General features: G+C 38.5%; 1 protein-coding gene across 2 annotated transcripts; it reads left to right on the top strand.

Annotated features, from left to right (window-relative positions):
• Positions 1–2,708: 2,708 nt before the first annotated feature.
• LOC107688367 (PR domain zinc finger protein 1-like) lies at positions 2,709–15,139 on the top strand. 2 transcript variants are annotated; one of them, XM_016486016.1, is made up of 7 exons: positions 2,709–2,885; positions 4,427–4,758; positions 7,996–8,115; positions 9,513–9,762; positions 11,871–12,757; positions 12,828–12,956; positions 13,340–15,139. In XM_016486016.1, exons 2-7 carry the CDS (start codon positions 4,588–4,590, stop codon positions 13,868–13,870), a joined length of 2,088 nt encoding a protein of 695 aa, XP_016341502.1. In that variant the 5' UTR covers positions 2,709–2,885; positions 4,427–4,587; the 3' UTR covers positions 13,871–15,139. The 2 variants fall into 2 exon arrangements, with proteins under 2 accessions (XP_016341502.1, XP_016341503.1); XM_016486017.1 differs by lacking the exons at positions 2,709–2,885; positions 4,427–4,758; positions 7,996–8,115 and adding an exon at positions 9,186–9,307.
• The last annotated feature ends 2,819 nt before the right edge of the window (positions 15,140–17,958 follow it).

Genomic DNA, 17,958 nt, shown 5'->3' with positions numbered 1-17,958 from the left:
TTTTGAATTAGTTTTTATTTTTAGATTTGGTATTTTCATTTTCATTTAAGTTAAAGTTTTAGCAATTTTGTTTTTTAAATGTGTCAATTTAGTTTATATAAATTTTTATTTCCTTTTAGTTATTACATCAAGTTAAACTGAAAGAAAATAAGAATTGTTGCCTTGGCAACTAAAAGAAAACTCTTTGTGTTCCACAGAAGAAAGAAGGAAGTCATGCATGTTTTGTGTAAAATGTCCCTTTATTAAGAACGTGTTTGTTCGTTCCCCTCAGCTTCTGAGATATGTGCGTGATAAATTGCTAGAAACCCAAACAGCATTTGATAATTGAATTGCTTTGCCTTTGATGAGATTCAAGTGAGATATATAGTGCATGTCTTTCCTTTCATCCATATAAAAATATAGAAGTTTTTTTGGTCTAGAATTATAATAATCATATGCATTGGTAAAACAATCCTCATGACGGCATTCATTTATCCCACAAAGTGCTTTTACATCATAGCACATGATAACTAGTCAGTTCAGCATGACTGTGACACCATTGAGTAAGTAGGCCTTGAATAACCATGCAACAATAATGATCATAATATTAAAACTGCTTTTCATTTTGGTTTGCTTTACACAATCTAACTGAACTACATGTGGGCATGTTAGTATGTCGCTTCGGTTACTGCTCTCCTCTCGATTATGTCAGTCATATTTACTGCAGTCTTCTCATCTTCTCTTTCCTCACAAGGAGGGGAACTTCCTCAAAAACATGTCAACATCACATGGGAAAAACAACAGCCTAAACAGACCAGAAAATGAAATGAAAAATCCCAAGCGATTTTGGCGATGAGAGTGAATAATGTTTAGGGTCCGAGGGAGCAGATAATCTGTGTTTAGGAGGATGTGCTCTCACCTTAAGCCGAGCAAAGACCGTAAACAAAGTGGTTAAACGGCGCGTTGACACACCATCCACTGGCTGTGAAACCACTGGCTGACAGTGTGTGCAGTGGGTGGGGTTGTTGCCAGGGAGGCAACAGGGTTTGTAATAGTTGTAAAGCAGAGAACAATACACAAACAGATATTAATCCATCTCTCTTGAGGAATACGGTCTGTTTACTTCTGAGGAGCAGACGGGAAAACATAGAAAAGGGTGACATGTTTTACTTCTGGTAGTGTTTCAGAATTATTTTTAGTTACTGTATATTGGGCACCTACAGCTATTTTTTAATTGAGGGGTCTACCTGTGACTCTTGGGGCTTTTTGAGCCTCGTGCATTGAATGTGATCTCTGACGTGTGACTAGGTCATAAGCACATACCATGATGCACAAATAACTGCTGTGTATATTATATATATATATATATATATATAAAATTTAATTCAAAAAGTCAGAAGGAATTTCCTTTTCTTTTAATCAAATGTTCTTCAGCGTTTGTTCTGTTATACCACTTCTGTCTTCATATAATTAGTTTGATTCTGATAAGCTCTTCTCCTGATTGTTTTCACTGTTTTCAAGCTGGAGGTCAGTTTCTAGGAAGTTGAAACATCTGTGAGCTGTTTTTGGCCTTGAACTTGCTCTGAAGGATTCAGTGTGGGATTTGAGGTGGTTACCATTATGAAGTTTGGCAGGAGATTTCATCAAGACTGGAATCACTTTATTTTCAATACTCAGTTTATTATTTAGTTCATTAATCAGCACAAAGGCGTACATTCCAGTAATATGGACAAATAAAAGAATGTAAAATAACATTTAAAAGATATTCTAAAACCTGCCATTTTGTATAAGAAATGCATTTAAAACTGAAAAAAAAAAAGAATTGTACAGTAACCCACCCAATGAGTCAAAATACGAGTCTTTCCTTGTCTGGAAATTATTGTGAATTTTCACCCTGGTGGAGCAAAGAAAGTGTACTGGTGAACGCTGAATGACTTGATTTGTTCAGAATTGAAAATGCTGACTCACAGTTCATAGAACCAGACGTAATCAGAATTAATGGATGTATGCCGCTTCACATTATTCCGTTTTACAGGCATTACAAACTAATACATAGTTTAACGCTTGACACACACTCTTAAAAATAAAGGTGCTTCAAAAGGTTCTTCAAGCGATGCCATAGAATAACCATTTTTGGTTCCACAAAGAACCATTCAGTCATAGGTTCTTTAAAGAACCATCTCTTTCTTGCGTTTTTGTAATCTGAAGAACCTTAATTCGCCACAAAGAACCTTTTGGGAAACAGAAAGGTTCTTCAGATGTTAAAGGTTCTTTATGGAACCATTTAGACAAAAAGGTTCTTCTATGGCATCGTGAAGCACCTTTATTTGCAGGGAGAATCCAGCAAACTTTTTAGCCTCTTAATGGGGGTTCAGTTTCTAACATTGATTTCTCTTTTATCGAATAAAACCATGTGTCATCATTTATATGAGCAGTTGGCCATTGCACAACTAAAGGAATCTGTTTTGTCACCTTGTTAATACCACATACCGCATGCTTCAACTCCTCCGTTAGCATACTGGGTGTTGTCTCGAACGTCACACATGCTGCTTTCAATTACCATATTGTGCATGAATCTTAAATATGCGAGACCTCACATATCTGTGACATAAACTGGCCGTCAAAGCAGTGTGATGTGTTAAGGTATATTACTATGCACAGGTTGTATAGCTCATGTCACTGGTTCTCTCTTTTGACTGTCCCCTTGCTTTTCACCATATCTTTTTCCCTCTGTCCTTATCACGGACAGAGTTTGAAATATCAGAGGGGAATTGCTGTTGGAAGATTCTTTGGAATTTATGGAAACTGGAGAGAAATCAAACAAGATGACAGAGTGACTGGGCACCAGGAAAGCAGAGATGACATAACCAAAGATATTGAGGATGCAACAGCTGAATGAATGTGAAGTGAGTTTGGAACATTTTTTTTATTATTATTTATTTCATTCATAGAAAGAAAGAAAAAATCTGATTTAGTCAAAGTGAGATCACCAATGAATATGAAATAATTACCTGTACAAAGCTTAAAAAAATACTCCTAGTTCTGGCCTACAGACACAATAGCGCTAAATGTTATAGACTAATTACCGGTTTGTAAACATTCAGGATGCGCGCGCATCATGGTTGCAGAAAACCCGGGAGAGATAGCCTTTACAGCTAGAGAATTTCACGGATACGGTACAAAATAGTTAGGTTTAAAAATATTATAAATTATATTGATTAGATGTCATTTTCAAAATGTTCTACGCATATTACAAGAGCTTGTCACCCAGCGGTAAGCGCTGTTATTCAACGAAATTGATGTTAGAGAGTGCGATACTCTTACAGATCCGAAACAGGGATGATGGTTTTTGTGGGCGGAGCCTATCTGGAGGCAGAAAATGACGGTTTTCAAGTGGCAGTCTATGGAGCCATGGAATAAAATAATAAAAAAAGGTACATTTGATTTTATATTTCAAAATTCTGACTTTATTCTCGTAATTCCGAGATTATATCTCACAATTCTAATAAGGAAAAACAACTTGTCATTCTCTATTTTCCCCTCGGCTCTTCTGGCTTTTTTCCCTCAGATTTGACAAACTCACTATTTTTGAGTTAAGTCGAGTTATAAAGTCCGAATTGGGAGATATAAACTTGCATTTGGGAGAAAAAAAAAGTCAGAATTGTGAGATAAAGTAAATAAATGTTATGTAAAAATGTTAATAGTAAGGTTTAAATAATATTTCTAATAGTACGGTTTACATAATATTTCATGCTGTAACTGTAGGGCTAATACAATACGTCCCCTATGAACAGCATATGTGAATATTATGTAGACCTATTGTTTAAATCGAATTTATGCTTCAAAAGTAGAGTAATCATATCAGTTTTCATCCATAGTATGTCCATTTAAACGTCTGCGTTTAGCTTCAAATGACGACAGTATTCTATAAAAATTATTTGCATTCAGATCTTGACATCAAAAGGCACAAACAAATTTTTATTTTATTCCATGGATTTTACCCATTTACCTCCACTTGTTCCCAGTGTTTTTCTGCTACCACATGCGCGCGCAGCTGCAAGTGACGTAACTGTGACGTCTACTCCAAATTGGTCTATATGTCAGTGACTAGTTGTGACTACACTCATAAAAGAATACAGTACATTTGTCATAAAAGTCAGGGTTATCACATTTGGCATCATACTACTACATCTGTGATGTCTCATTTATTCTCATTCATGAATTACTCATCTAATTGTTTTATGTGATTATACATAACAATCGTTAATGTTCACTACTTCTGAAGAAGTGTGTGTTTCTGGCTAGGTGTATGTGTCATTTCTAGCCACATAAATGGTTCACAGTATAAAAATACATTTATATTGTATTGCAACAGACAAGTATATTGTATTATGTGAGGTGTGTATTGCGATCCATTGTCTAAATACATCTTTTGGGTTTTCTTTAGATCTTTAACTAACAAATACTTTAACTAACAAGCAAAAGGAGGACATCTCCAACAGAGAACCAAAGCAACACAAACCAAAGGAGAATATACCAAACGGCTTATACAAGAAAATCTACAAAAAAGATACTGCAGAGAAGCAACTAAAAAGGGAAAGAGAGAAAATGAAGTTGGAGGCATCTCTAGAGGACATGAGCGAGTGGAGGGAGGTAGACTTTGCACTGAACTGCACCTACATTGTCCAAGACCAGGCATCCGAACCCAGCTTCAGCCTTCCCAAAGCCATGACCTCCATTCCACGGAACCTCACCTTCCAGTACAGCGCTGACAACCAGGTACAATAGCCTGCAGCTTTAGCTGTGTACACTACATTTCCAATTGCTTTATTTCAACAGACTTTTGATTACTCATCATTTAATAAACACTTGTTGCCTAAAGCAGCTTGTGCAACACTTTATATGCTTTCCTGGAGCAGATACTAACAAAACAGATTCAGATAGTGCATAGGTGCTACTGAATTGGTATTGTCTTGTCAGAAAAAAAAAACTAAGTCATTTCTGATACTGTTTTGTTGCAAACATATGAGGGTGTTTCAGTTCCTCGGGTTCACCTCTGTCTGAGCCTAGATACCTAACCATTAAGCCGTAACCCTTTAGATGTATAAAAATAAAGTTCCATGAAAAGGGATTGTTCAGTTCAAAGTATCAGATACTTCTTGACATCATTTCGCACTGTATGAGGGCCCTGCGAGGTGTAGTTCAGTAGGTCAGTGTGACGATGACAGGGATCAGGCAGGTAGAGGACCTATGAGGTAACAGCTTAATCACAATAACTCTTTCTCTACCTGACATTCAGACACTCACTCTGCTTTCAATGAGCTTTCACATTGGCTATCCATTTGTTTTTTGTTGGTGTGCGTCTCAGAAGGTTATATTACATCGCTTTCTGTAATATTTGATACTGATTGGTCAGTGGAGGCATTTTGCAGTTGAATGACTGTGTATTTCACCATTGTCCTTGGCATCCACACTATACTTTTAATTTAAACCTTCTTCTTAACTCAAATCAATATATCTTTCATAAAAAATATCAGACTTATTTTTCATTAACGGTTATTTTAACCAGTCAAATTTCACAATAAACTCCTTTAGGATGATACCTGAATATTTTGTTGGGTTTATTTTGTGACTGTGTCTTACTTATTTACCTTTAACTGTGGCGTATTTAACAAACTTTGTAAATTTAGTATTAAAATAAGATTACTGCAGTGCTGTCAATAAAATTTAACCATGGCTGCATTATTAAAAATTCTCTATTTCTGTTTTTTGATCATTGTCCTTATCTCTATCTCTTTCTTGTTTAAACACATTTGACTGTGTCATTCTTCACCATGCTATGGTTTCTTTTGCGTCTTCATGCATTTTGTCACTGCTCTGTTTGTCTTCTGCATGATCTAATTTCCCTCCTTCGCAGGTGAAAGTCAGTTCCTCTTTCAATTGCCCCTGCTCTTTTTAAAGGTGTGAAATTGTGGTCATCAGCTCAGGGAGGATGCATACGCACACATGTACATATACTGGTCTATCTCAACAAAATGTGCTACGACAGAAAAATGTGTTAACATTTTTCAGCTTGTGTTAAGACCTCAAGGTTAGCCAGATATTAAAATTCTATTACTTACTGATTTTCTTTCTTCCGTCAAACACTGAAGGAGAGGTTTTGTAAAATGTTCACGCTGCTGTACTCCATACAGTGAATATATATGTGTGTTTGTGTGTGTGTGTGTATATAGTTTATTCTTTTTTATTCTCATTTGGTCGGCACTAAATTGTTTCTTTCTCTTCCCCTTTTCTTTCACAAACTCTTTTATGTCTTTGGTTTATATTCTCATTCTCATCTTTTCCCACGCTGACTCTCCTTTTTTAAGCATGGAGATAAAAACAACGATACAACAACATATTTCCTGTCATGATAGATTGAGGCACAACTAGAATCGCTGTCAGACACATATTAAAAAAAAAACTTTTACTAACAGCAGATCTCTGTACTCACACTAGTTGAAATTTACAAATACTTCGAGAGCCATTACACACTTCCCATTTCTGTGCAAGCTATTCCTCTTATCTCTGCTGATTCTGTCAAAAGCATTGCTCTTATGTTGTCAATGGCGTTAGCATGGTGACCAGGCTGCTAATCATCCGCTAGATGGTTTCTGTGATGCATACGCACACATTCCAAAGTTTTTGTATTTGTGAAAGTCTGCATTTTGCTGCTTTAATGTGTCGTTAGTGCGTTACGATTGCACGTTTTGTGGGGGAGAACAGAAAGTGACTGTTATCTCTCGACTGCTATCTGATTTTAGCAGCTAGCAGCACTGCTAGCAGATGCTGAGACAATGAGCATTAAACACTGATACTTTTCTTTACATTTTCGTTTTATTTCAAACTGAAAGCTAAATTGGAACTAACAAGATAGAAGTTTTTAGAAGGTGTTAGCAGGCAAAGGCACAAATTTACACAGTCATGCATCAAAGGGGGCGTATAAACAATGCTCCCTGACCCTTAGCTTGAGAAGTGTGCCTAACTAAGGGGGGCACGTGGCAGATGGGGTGATCTATGCCAGGGTCGGGAAGGACACAAACGTGCAAACGCACACACTTGCAGAATCTCAGCCAAAGGAAGTAGGTTAAGCTTGACTGATTAACTTTTGTTTGGACCGAAGATCCTTGGACAGCTTGGGGTGGGGGGGTCATGTTTGGATGGAGGGTTGAGTGCTTCAGCGTGTGCGTTGGGGTGGCGTGGTGCCGTTGGTCTGACACTCACTCCCCTACCCCCTTCCTCTTACTCCCTAAACCCTCTCTGAGCAGTTAATCACTAAAGACCTACCAATTAGTCACGCAACACTAACGATGCACAATTCTACTGTCGCCACAGCTTTCGTCTCCAGCCAATAACTGTGCCCCCCAAACTATCCTTCCTGTTGGTGCTTCTTGGAATACATAATTTCTTCCTATTGCCTCAAATCTAGTTTCAACCATCATAACTATGCTTTAAGTGGACTTTTCATCTAAAATTGTTGCATGTAAACTTATCATAAGAGTTAAAGAAGTGTAGGAGTGGCTTGATGATATAAAGGGGGCAACTGATCCCCACGCCACAGTGTGACCTATTTACAGGCCTACTTTCTGGTTTCTACAGAGCATTGAGAGTGGACCACCTGCTCCATTTTGTCTTCTATTTTCCCTCTGCTTTCCTTTTTTTTGTCTTTTTAGGACCTCAGACAGGATTGTTTGTCAATACCACACAACTTTTGCCAGCAGGGTCAAATGGGTCAGGCGTTATTGAGGACAGCTGTATGTTTCTAGGTTAGGGTCCAAGTAGAGCAGGGAAAGTATAAGTCTATTTATTTACTTAATTCATTAACTTGCGAGGATAGTGTGCTACCTTACCAACCAAGCACGCCTCATTGAAATCATGCAATGCAATTTCCTGTTCAAAGTGAATAGATCAATAATCATTTATTTTTATTCCTCCCTGAATAAGTTGGTTCACAAGTGCCACTCTTCATTCTTGCAGGTGACTGGCATTTTTAGAAAAGAGTACATACCTCAAGGTACACGATTCGGACCTCTTCAAGGAGTTATTCACACCAAAGAAAATGTGCCCCTTCAGACCAACAGGAAATATTTTTGGAGGGTAAGTGACTTCATTGTTGATCTAATCTTTCACCGATTCTACTGAGTGAAAAGCTGCCAAACCAGTCATGACTGACTTTCCAGAGAATTTTAGCTGAAAGGAGCCGGAAGCGTATTCATTCATGCTCAAATACATCCAAATATGCTTTGGTTTCTTCAACACGATTGTCTTTTTCAAATACTCGCTGAAGTTCAGATGCACACATGCACTAAGAGTAGTTATTCCTATTAGGCTTAGTTTGCTGAACACTCAAGGGCTTACTTGGAAAACACAGAGGAAGCTCTGATAGATCTTATCCTGTTTGTTGTAGATTCCTGCTTTGTTCTCAAACAATGGTTTACTCAGCAGAAGTTACCATGTATAGCTATTTCGAAACCATTTGACAAAAACGCAAAGAATAGCGCAAGTCTTTGGTTTGTGGCCAGGTTTTAGAGAAGTCGGGATTCCTGCACAGAGACTGAGTGGCAGACGCACACACACACACACACACACACAATCACTTTCTTTTCAGTCCTTGCATTTCTGTTGTCATATCAGCATGCAAGTGAACTTCAGTCTCTTTATCTCCCTGCCAAGGGCACTAGATATATCTGTGTGTTTGTTTGTGTTTATATGTGTGGCTGTGCTCGTGTGAGGGCATACATGCATGCAGGCACGAGTGTGTTTGACATTCGTGTGTGTCACCGTGGGTTTTCCTAGTCTGAGCTGTCCTTTTCTTTTCTCCGTTTCCTGTAAATCCATACTGACTTCCTGTTGCCATAAAGCAATGAAATGACACAGCATGTCATGTGACCAAAGGCAGGTGGACGGATGTGAAGAGCAGGCTGTTCGTGTGGGTGAAAGTGTGTTTGTGTTTATGAGTCTTCCAGGGTGTAACTGCTAAAAGGAGTGTCTGCGATAGGGGACTTAACATGCCCTGGCACATCTCAGCAGTGAATTCCCCCATATACAAATTAGAATAAAAGTGGGTGGAGACAGGGGAGGAGAAGCGCGTGTGACTGGCAGCATGTGTAGATCGTTTTGACACCCAGCGCTTTATAAAGAGCTTGACATCATTGACACACAAAGTTAGTCACACATTTTCTGCGGGACAAGCCACACACACACACACACACATACACTTTCACAGGTTAGAAGACACAGAGGAGTTGATATAAACAGCTGTTTGAAGAGCGTTCTGTTCATGGCAGAGGTGAAGAATCATTTGTAACAACTTTTTTTAAAACATATTTACAGATTGTCACTGAAATCAATGTATAATGTATTGTTTGTATAATGTGTTCATTTTTATTTTTTAAAAGATCAAATTTTAAAATTGTAATGTTTAATTATGATGGCATTGTTGACATTGCAGACTAGCGTGAAGCATTAACGTGATTTCCTTTCTCTCCATCCAGATCTACAGTGGTGGACACCTACACCACTTCATTGATGGCTACGATGTCCACCGCAGCAACTGGATGCGGTACGTCAACCCAGCACGATCGCTGGCCGAACAGAACCTGGTGGCCTGTCAAAACGGCCAGGAGATCTTCTTCTACACCATCCAGCCCGTGGAGCCCAAGCAGGAGCTGTTGGTGTGGTACAGTCCGGAGTTCTCCCAGAGACTGTGCGGCCAGCAAGAGCAACCAGACAGTCTGAAGCCAAGTGAGTCATGGGCTCTGGAATTATCCCACATTATTTGGCACTAGGGAGGGAAAAACTGGATAAAATGTTGGTTTTTATGTAGATAGTTTTTTTCCTTTTCATTTTATTTCCTTATTGCTTTCTCTCTGGCTTTCTTGAAACTATGGAATTATTAGTCACCTGAGTTATCTTTGAATATTGCCCCTCCTGTGCACTCTCACCCAAGATAATGTTTATACTGTGCCTGGTCTGTGTCTTTTCCTCTATTTCTGAATCAGGTGACTTTTTTAATGCCTTTATTCTAACAGATCAGCAATTAAATGGGCACCCTCAGTTCTTCTGTGTACATTATTTATGCTGATATTCAGGGAGGATGTTTATTTTAACTTTTTTTTTCTTGTGGCAGTGTCTTATATAAGTATATACCATTTGTTGATAAGTCTGTTCTAAAAAAATTGTTACATTAGTTTGATCTAATATATAACATAACACTAACACACACAAACACACACACAATATGATAATTAATTTTGATTCTTTAAATGTCATTTGAAACTCTAGAGGTAGTAAGCAATGAAAGTGACTGTAAATGAAACTGTTTATGAATGTGTATGATCCGTAAGTGTGAGTAAGCGTGTGTATGTTTATGACAAAACGATGGACCCTCTGGATTTTCTATCTAAGGAGATGTCATGCGATACTCCCTATGTCACATTGATTCAATCTCACACTGGCACTGTGCTATTTCCTGTCTTATTCACTCCTCGGAATGTATGTATGTCTATGTGTTCATTTTGTGTGCTGTTGTTAAGGACCATTACCCGAGTCATGTTGACACGTATACTCCTCTCACTGGTGATGCTTTCACTGAACAATTACACCTGATTATTAAATATCCCTCTTTAGAAAGTCAGGCACTGTGAAGCACATTAGCCTTTTCAGAGCCGCTTTTTTCAATTTATATCATTCAGTCTGCGTTAACAAGTTTTACTTCCTGTGTGAGGTTTAAAGAAATCTGTATATTCAGTTTTAGAAAGCGTAATATTACATCATTTGAATTTTTTTATGGACTTTGGCATAAATATAGATTAATTTCTTAGAACACATCTGCTGATACTTAGTCTAACATAAAACATAGTAAATGTCTGTTGCTTCTGTTCATCTGTGTTCCTCCATTGTTTAGATTTTAGAATTTGTATTAATGTTTGTAAGTTGCATTTTGCTTTGTGCTGTTGTGCTCTTCAGAGTTTCAAATATCCATTTTCATTTTCCTCGCGGTAGTTAGGAAATACCTAGACGATGCCTGTAAATGTTGCACCAGATTGGTTTACATCAGGTTTGAGGAACCAAGCTTTGACCACAAGGGTTATAATGTGTTTGTGTAATCTTCCCATTGCTGTGTGACACAGATGAGCCTTGTACTACTCTCCATGATTTAGCATGTTTTGTCTGAGACACCACAAAGGTTACTGAACGAAGCTAGCTGTTGTGGCTTTGTTTTTACAATCTCTAGAGTGAAAGGACAGTAATAATTTGACCTTATCTCGATTTCCTTTATAACAGTAAGTAACAGTTATTGCTAAAGTGATATTGTAGGATTTTTCCCATGGTTGAGGACATCTGCTGTTATAGTGAGTCAGAGTAGTTTCTGAGTGAGAACTATTGGCGTCACACGAGGTTCCTTTCTTCCGACACATACATATGCCCCTCCACCTCACAAACATACACACCCACACTGCAAACACCCACACGGTTGTAATCTAGGTGCTACGTGAAAGCAGTACTATCTCTTTGTCAAAAAGAAACCAGTCAGATATCTTCTGCCTGTCAGCTTTAAACTGAAAGAGCTGCCATTTACCATAAGTGAGCATTTGAGGAGGATGGTTATGAGTAGGTGTATCACATACAGGCATACAGGCCTGTTCGATGGGTGACCGATGTTGCTCTGCAAAGACTTTGACCTGCTTGGTCAATTTCAGCGACAGAAGATTTGTTGAATGTGAAATGGGTTGAGTCTCAAACAAGACTTCCCACACCAGTTTCATACTTGGATTCTCACCTCAGCTGTCTGTCAGCATTCACACTACAACTTGCACTGTGTGACCTTTTTTTTCTCTCTCATTCTCCAGAGTACATACCTGATTTTGAGTATCAGAAGCAGCCCCTACCTCAGTACACCTACTACCCTAAACAGCCCCAAAGCCCACACAAACTTCAAAGTGAGGGACAGGAAGATGAAGTGGACGAAAAGATCGATGTAGAGGTTATTGAGAGGGACACGCCACCTGACACACCGGATGAACAGGTGGTGGATTTCAGCAAGAAGATCCACAAAGCTGCTTCACCAGAGCCTGTCTATTCTCCACATCCCAACCAGAAAGAGATGAACATAAGAATTTACCCATATCCCACCCTGTCCCCACCGCAAGACCTCCCACTCCACTTACACGGCCTCTATGGTCATCGAGAAGGTCTGATCTCATACCCTTCATTGCCCTCACCTAGACCCCTGCAAGCTCCATATCCCTTATTACCACCATACAGTCCTCATTATTCACGTCTGCTGTTGCCTCCATACTCCCCTCCCTTCCCTTCCATGTTGCCCTCAAAAGGGGGTCTCCGGTACAACGGATTCCTGGGTAGTGATGGCTTGCCCTACCCTTCCATACCTCAACCAGGTCTGTTACCAGTTACACTGCCCTATCCTGCCCCACTTCATGGAGGTCTGAAGGAAAGAATCCCAAATACTCCACCCCGAGGAGCCCCTGCAACACCCGAACTCTCACCTCAGCCAAAGCAATCCCCTCAGCAAATGTTCCAGAAGCCTCTCTCTGAATATGAAGAGGCCATCAACCTCAGCCTGGCTACACCCAAGAGCATGTCACCTTCATCCTCGTTCTCTCCACCAGCACCTGGGTACAAGTCTCTCCCATACCCACTCAAGAAGCAGAATGGCAAAATCAAGTATGAATGCAACATCTGTCTCAAGACCTTCAGTCAACTGTCCAACCTCAAAGTGAGTAGAATGTACATGATTTGGAGTCTTATTTTTGAGTGAGACTAAAGAGTGTATGTTCATTTTAAAGGTTCACTTGAGGGTCCACAGTGGAGAAAGGCCATTCCAGTGCAACTTGTGCAAAAAGAGTTTCACCCAACTAGCCCACCTACAGAAACATAACTTGGTCCACACAGGCGAGAAACCCCATGAGTGCCAGGTGAGTGTATATGCTGTGAAAGATAAAGGGCATCAGATGACAGTTATACTCTGTTAACATGCGATGACGCACACACAACATTGCTTATCTCTGACAGAACCTTTACCTTGTCACTCCTGTTTCCTTTAAGAGAAACGCTTTGTTGTACAGTAACTAGAGAGGGTGTGACAGTGGCGTCAGCCTGTGCTACTCATTCATCTTGACCACCGAAAATAAATACAGTCCTTTAGTGAAAAAACACGACTGGCTCACTGTCCACATACCAAAGCAACAACAAGGCAATTATGTAAGGCAGCAGAGAGGTTGCCTTCTGTTCTTGTCTGCTGCCTCTTGTTTGCTTTTGAATTACAGGATCTTTTAATGTTCTCTTTGAATGTCTACAGGTGTGCCACAAACGCTTCAGCAGCACCAGCAACCTGAAAACCCACCTATGCCTGCACTCTGGGGAGAAGCCATATCAGTGTAAGCTGTGTGGGGTGAAGTTTACCCAGTACATTCACCTCAAACTCCACCGTCGGCTGCACAGCTCCCGTGACCAACCCCACTCCTGCCAAGCCTGCACTAGGGGCTTCATCCATCGCTTCTCTCTGAACCTCCATCAGCGCTCCGGCTTCTGTCCCGCTGCCCATCCTGAAATCCCAGAGCTGAGGCAAGCAGCAGAGATAGTAGAGCGCTTTGATGCCAGTCAGGAGGCTGAGGCACTGCCTGAGAGTGCTGGAGAGGCTCAAGTGGATGCTGCCTTGGAAAAATGGTTGGCTATAAGTTTGGAGAGCGGTGAGGGGAAGGAGGACGTTGGATTCCTCAAGGCTTTTGCTGTAGTACCTCATGGGGTAACCGCCATGGGTCATCACCAAGAGAGAGCCAGCGTGGTACACTTCAACCACCGGCCCTCTATAAAGACTGAGGAGGAGTAGATGAGGGAAAATGTTGAAAGGATGACATATAGCTTGTTCAGGTCTTCCAGAAACCCAAAAAATTGCTATCTATGCACAGAGTATTCCCTAGTTGACACCAAAAATCCTCTCTTCCCTAGTAGTTCGAGGGATAAATCAGAGAGAAGATGCGTAAACCAAGCCAACTAAAGCCACACCAAACAAATAGTGTTTCCAAAGACTTGAAGACTATGTCAAGTGATTGCACTTCTACCCTCTGACCTGTTATAGAATAAAGATGTGATTATAATGTCCTCATACTTCAGCTGGTTTTCAAACCCATGTGAAAATCTATTTGTGTGAGTTTGTCTTAACTTATTGTTGTTGTTGTTTTTTCTTATTTGAGCACTGTATCAAATGTTTTAATACTTGTTTATATGTGTCCTTCTCTTTTTTATGTTTTTTTAACTTTAATTCTTCAAAAAAAATACTGGGATTCTCAGGAATAATGTGTTAATCCCACTATGGACACTATGTGACAGTTCCAAAAGGACTGGATTTTCCCGTCCATTTCTTTCATTGTGGATGCGAATGTGTATGTGTATGAGTATGTGTGTATGATTTTACCTGGTGTTAAAAAATTCTGGATGTAATCCTTTATGAAAAGCTATAAAAATGTACTGTCAGCATCTTTTCAAGAGATGATAGCTTGTAATGATAATATGGCAGAAGAAAATGTTTGGTTTTCTCTTCAACAAACAAGTCCTGAACGCTTTTGACATTGGAAAGAGAACATGCCTCAGTTTTAATTTAATATTTAAAATAAGAGAAAAATTCTTTGTTTTCTTAGTTATATTGTTACTTGGTTGTGTCTACCAATGTTTACTGTTGTCTCTTTAATCCAAACAAGTATTGTTAGCACTATGAAAATGATAAAATCAATGTAGCTGGAACTGAATTTGCCAATCATGAAGATTGCAATACTTTTTTATAGACTACAGAACTACAGACACAACAGTACCTCATACTAAAAAGTTAAATGGTCAGGTTCATATTTTATGCTTTTTTAATTTATTTGATATCAGCACAGGAAAAAGCAGGAACTAGATCCAAGTGCAGGATATTTGATTGTTAGCTACAGCCGGGTTTAGAAACAAGACGGTTCCATTACTTAGTGACTTTTGTACAGTGACTTTTAGTGTTTCTTTTGTTATCCTAGTTTATTTTTTGACTCAGTCCAAAAGATGTTGATACTTTATATGTGAGAATCTATTTTTGACTAACTTTTATAATGTAGCACATTAAACATTACTTGTCTAAGACTTCACTCTTTCTGTCTTATGCTGTTAATGACTTTACTATGTCACCCACACACTCATACAACACCCATCAGGCTTATTCATTTGAAAGTCCCACACAAAAGTTGATCTCTGTGGTCGTATTTCTAGAAAGTAGAGGAACTGAAATTGTTGCTCATCAGCTAGGACTGATTAAAAATGCCTACTATCACATGCAACACTGTTTTTCATTTTGACATGAAAAAAATAAATAAAACCACCTTCAACCTTTACCTACTCTTACTTATAGTGGAATTTACAGTAAAAACATAGTTTTGGTTTCAAATGAACTCCTCTTAGCTATTATATAATAAAAGATGATAATAAGTCATGTTTAATTGCTGAAGAAACTTTGACATCAGTTCAAGTTAAATTTTGACTTTCTGAAGCACCTAAATGCTGGTTCGCCCCGCTCCAATAAAACAAAACAAATTTTGTTGAACTATACAGTTGTGTTCAGAAGAGCTTTCAGTTATATAACTATGTAAAATTAACAGTTCTACTATTTGTGAAACTGGAGGCTAATATGAAGCAAAGCACTGATTTGAGTAACTTATCTGGAAGTTTGTCACACTCAGTCACCATTCCCACACAATGCTGACCTGTACTTTTACTAAACCGCTCTTCTAGTCTCTATCAGCAGGTAAAACTGTGGTATGATCAACATAAATGTCAGGAACGGAAGACAAAGCAGTTACAGTAAGTAATGCCTCACATCTTCTCTGTCCTCTCTGAGTACAACGCTTATCTGTTTCCTTTTGTCACAGCCTCCCCTCTTCTCCCTTCAAGGGTGCACACATGAAGGGAGAGTCCCACACCACACACACACCTCAGACCAGAACAAACACACCTCAGCATGGTATGTGTGAGAGAACGACAGACAACAAGTGAGAGAGGCTACATCTGTCATTGACAGCATGTCAAACCACCACTTTGAATACATCTTAGGAGAAGTTGCAAGAGGCCCTTTTATGGCAGAAAAGAAAGAAACTGAGAGAAGCATGTGAAAACACACCACAGAGAAAGAAAGAGTGGAACTTGACTTGCTGTAAATGACATGACATATGAGGTGTGTGTGTGTGTGTGTGTGTGTGTGTGTGTGTGTGTGTGTGTGTGTGTGTGTGTGTGTGACATGTTCAGAGTATTTGCATTGCCTTCCTGTACAGACTTAAAACTTCATGCATTCAGTAATTGCTAGTAAGTCATTCTCTGAAACCCAGAAGCTTAGTTCGTCAAAAGTGGCCAGCGCAGCACTGGGCCAAAAGTAGTTTAAATGCATAAAACATAGTGTTGTTATCTCAAGAATGTACATAACCTTGATGGCATTCAATATTTATATTCATTTTGTTCATTTTGTTCAAGAATTAGTTGATAAGTGTATTGAGTACACTGTAAAGTTAGAGATTGTTCGATAACATTTTACACCATTTCAGTCTTTCGACTTAAAAAAAAATTCAAATTTAATTCAATGTTTTTTGTAATTATTTGTGAAATTTCCTAACAATTTCTAAGTGGAACTGGGTTTAAAGCAAATCCTATCTTTTTAATTCTAAGGGAAAATGTATATGAAACTTAGAAATCAAACAGTTTTTTTCCATTTAATTAATGTTAACATGGCTTTAATCCTGTGCTTATTAGGTAAAGGAATGTGATGTATGATTGCTAACATGTGGAAAGGTTTTAAAATGTAATATGTTTCAACTGGGGCGAAACAATTTTAAAAAGCATATCAAAGATAACTGGTTTCATAGTTGACCTACTACAAGCCTTCAAGGAATAGTTCACCTAAAAAAATGAATATTGTGTTAAAAACTGATTTTACACATTCGTTTAATGTTATTATGCTATATTAATGTAATTAACTGCCCTGAGCTCTTACAGAAAGACTTGTGTGTAATTTGAATACTAATGACAACATTCACGGGCTATTGGCCAGATTGGCTGCTTTCCATTTGACTTCTTTCTTGTCTTATCCATAAATCACTTTGAACTGCAGTCATTATGTATCTGTGACTACAAGAAAATTGAAAGTACAACTGGCACCATCTTTTCCAGCGAACCCAACAGGTCTGGAAAAGCAACATTCAATGATTATTTATCACGCAGGAGTCAGGACCAAGGCGACAGAAATCCTGCTCTGTCAGATCTTACATCATTGGACGCCTTTTAAGAGCAATCCAGTGGAAATTTTAATACATTACTTGGTAATATTTTACAATAAGATTCAATTTGTTAATGTAAATATTAGTAAATGCATTGGCTATCATTAACTAACAATGAACCATACTTTTAAAGTATGTATTAATCTAGGTTAATGTTATTTTCTATATCTATTTATTTAATTATTTATTAACATTTCAGTTTGTATAATTAACATGTTAACAAATTGAATTTTTTCTAAAAATGCTTCCAACTTTCTTTTAGACAGTATTTGATTTGGTTTCAATATTTGCATATTTTAATACATGGAAACATCCTGATCCCCCACTTTGTGTTTTTAAATATAGTTACACATGTTACACATCAAATGTCTGATATAAATGTAAATATTGCATGTAATCTAGTCAACAGCCAGTTTAATGCTTTAATGCATTTTCGCTTTTTCTTCTTCAGCTCTGACTCAAAAACCCAACCATGATTAAAAGTCACAAGTGAATTCCAAATATGCACACAGTTGCACAGTAAAAATCTGATGACACGTTAGATAATGTGCCTCACTTCTAACTAAATCAACTGTATGGCTGAGATAAAACCAGAATTTCACTGTAAATATTTCAAATGGTCACACGTTCC

This window comes from Sinocyclocheilus anshuiensis, unplaced genomic scaffold, assembly GCF_001515605.1.
Source record: "Sinocyclocheilus anshuiensis isolate Anshui unplaced genomic scaffold, SAMN03320099.WGS_v1.1 scaffold209, whole genome shotgun sequence".
Taxonomy (NCBI): domain Eukaryota; kingdom Metazoa; phylum Chordata; class Actinopteri; order Cypriniformes; family Cyprinidae; genus Sinocyclocheilus; species Sinocyclocheilus anshuiensis.
Note: the sequence above shows the minus strand (reverse complement) of the source record. Positions and strands in the feature narration are given on the sequence as shown.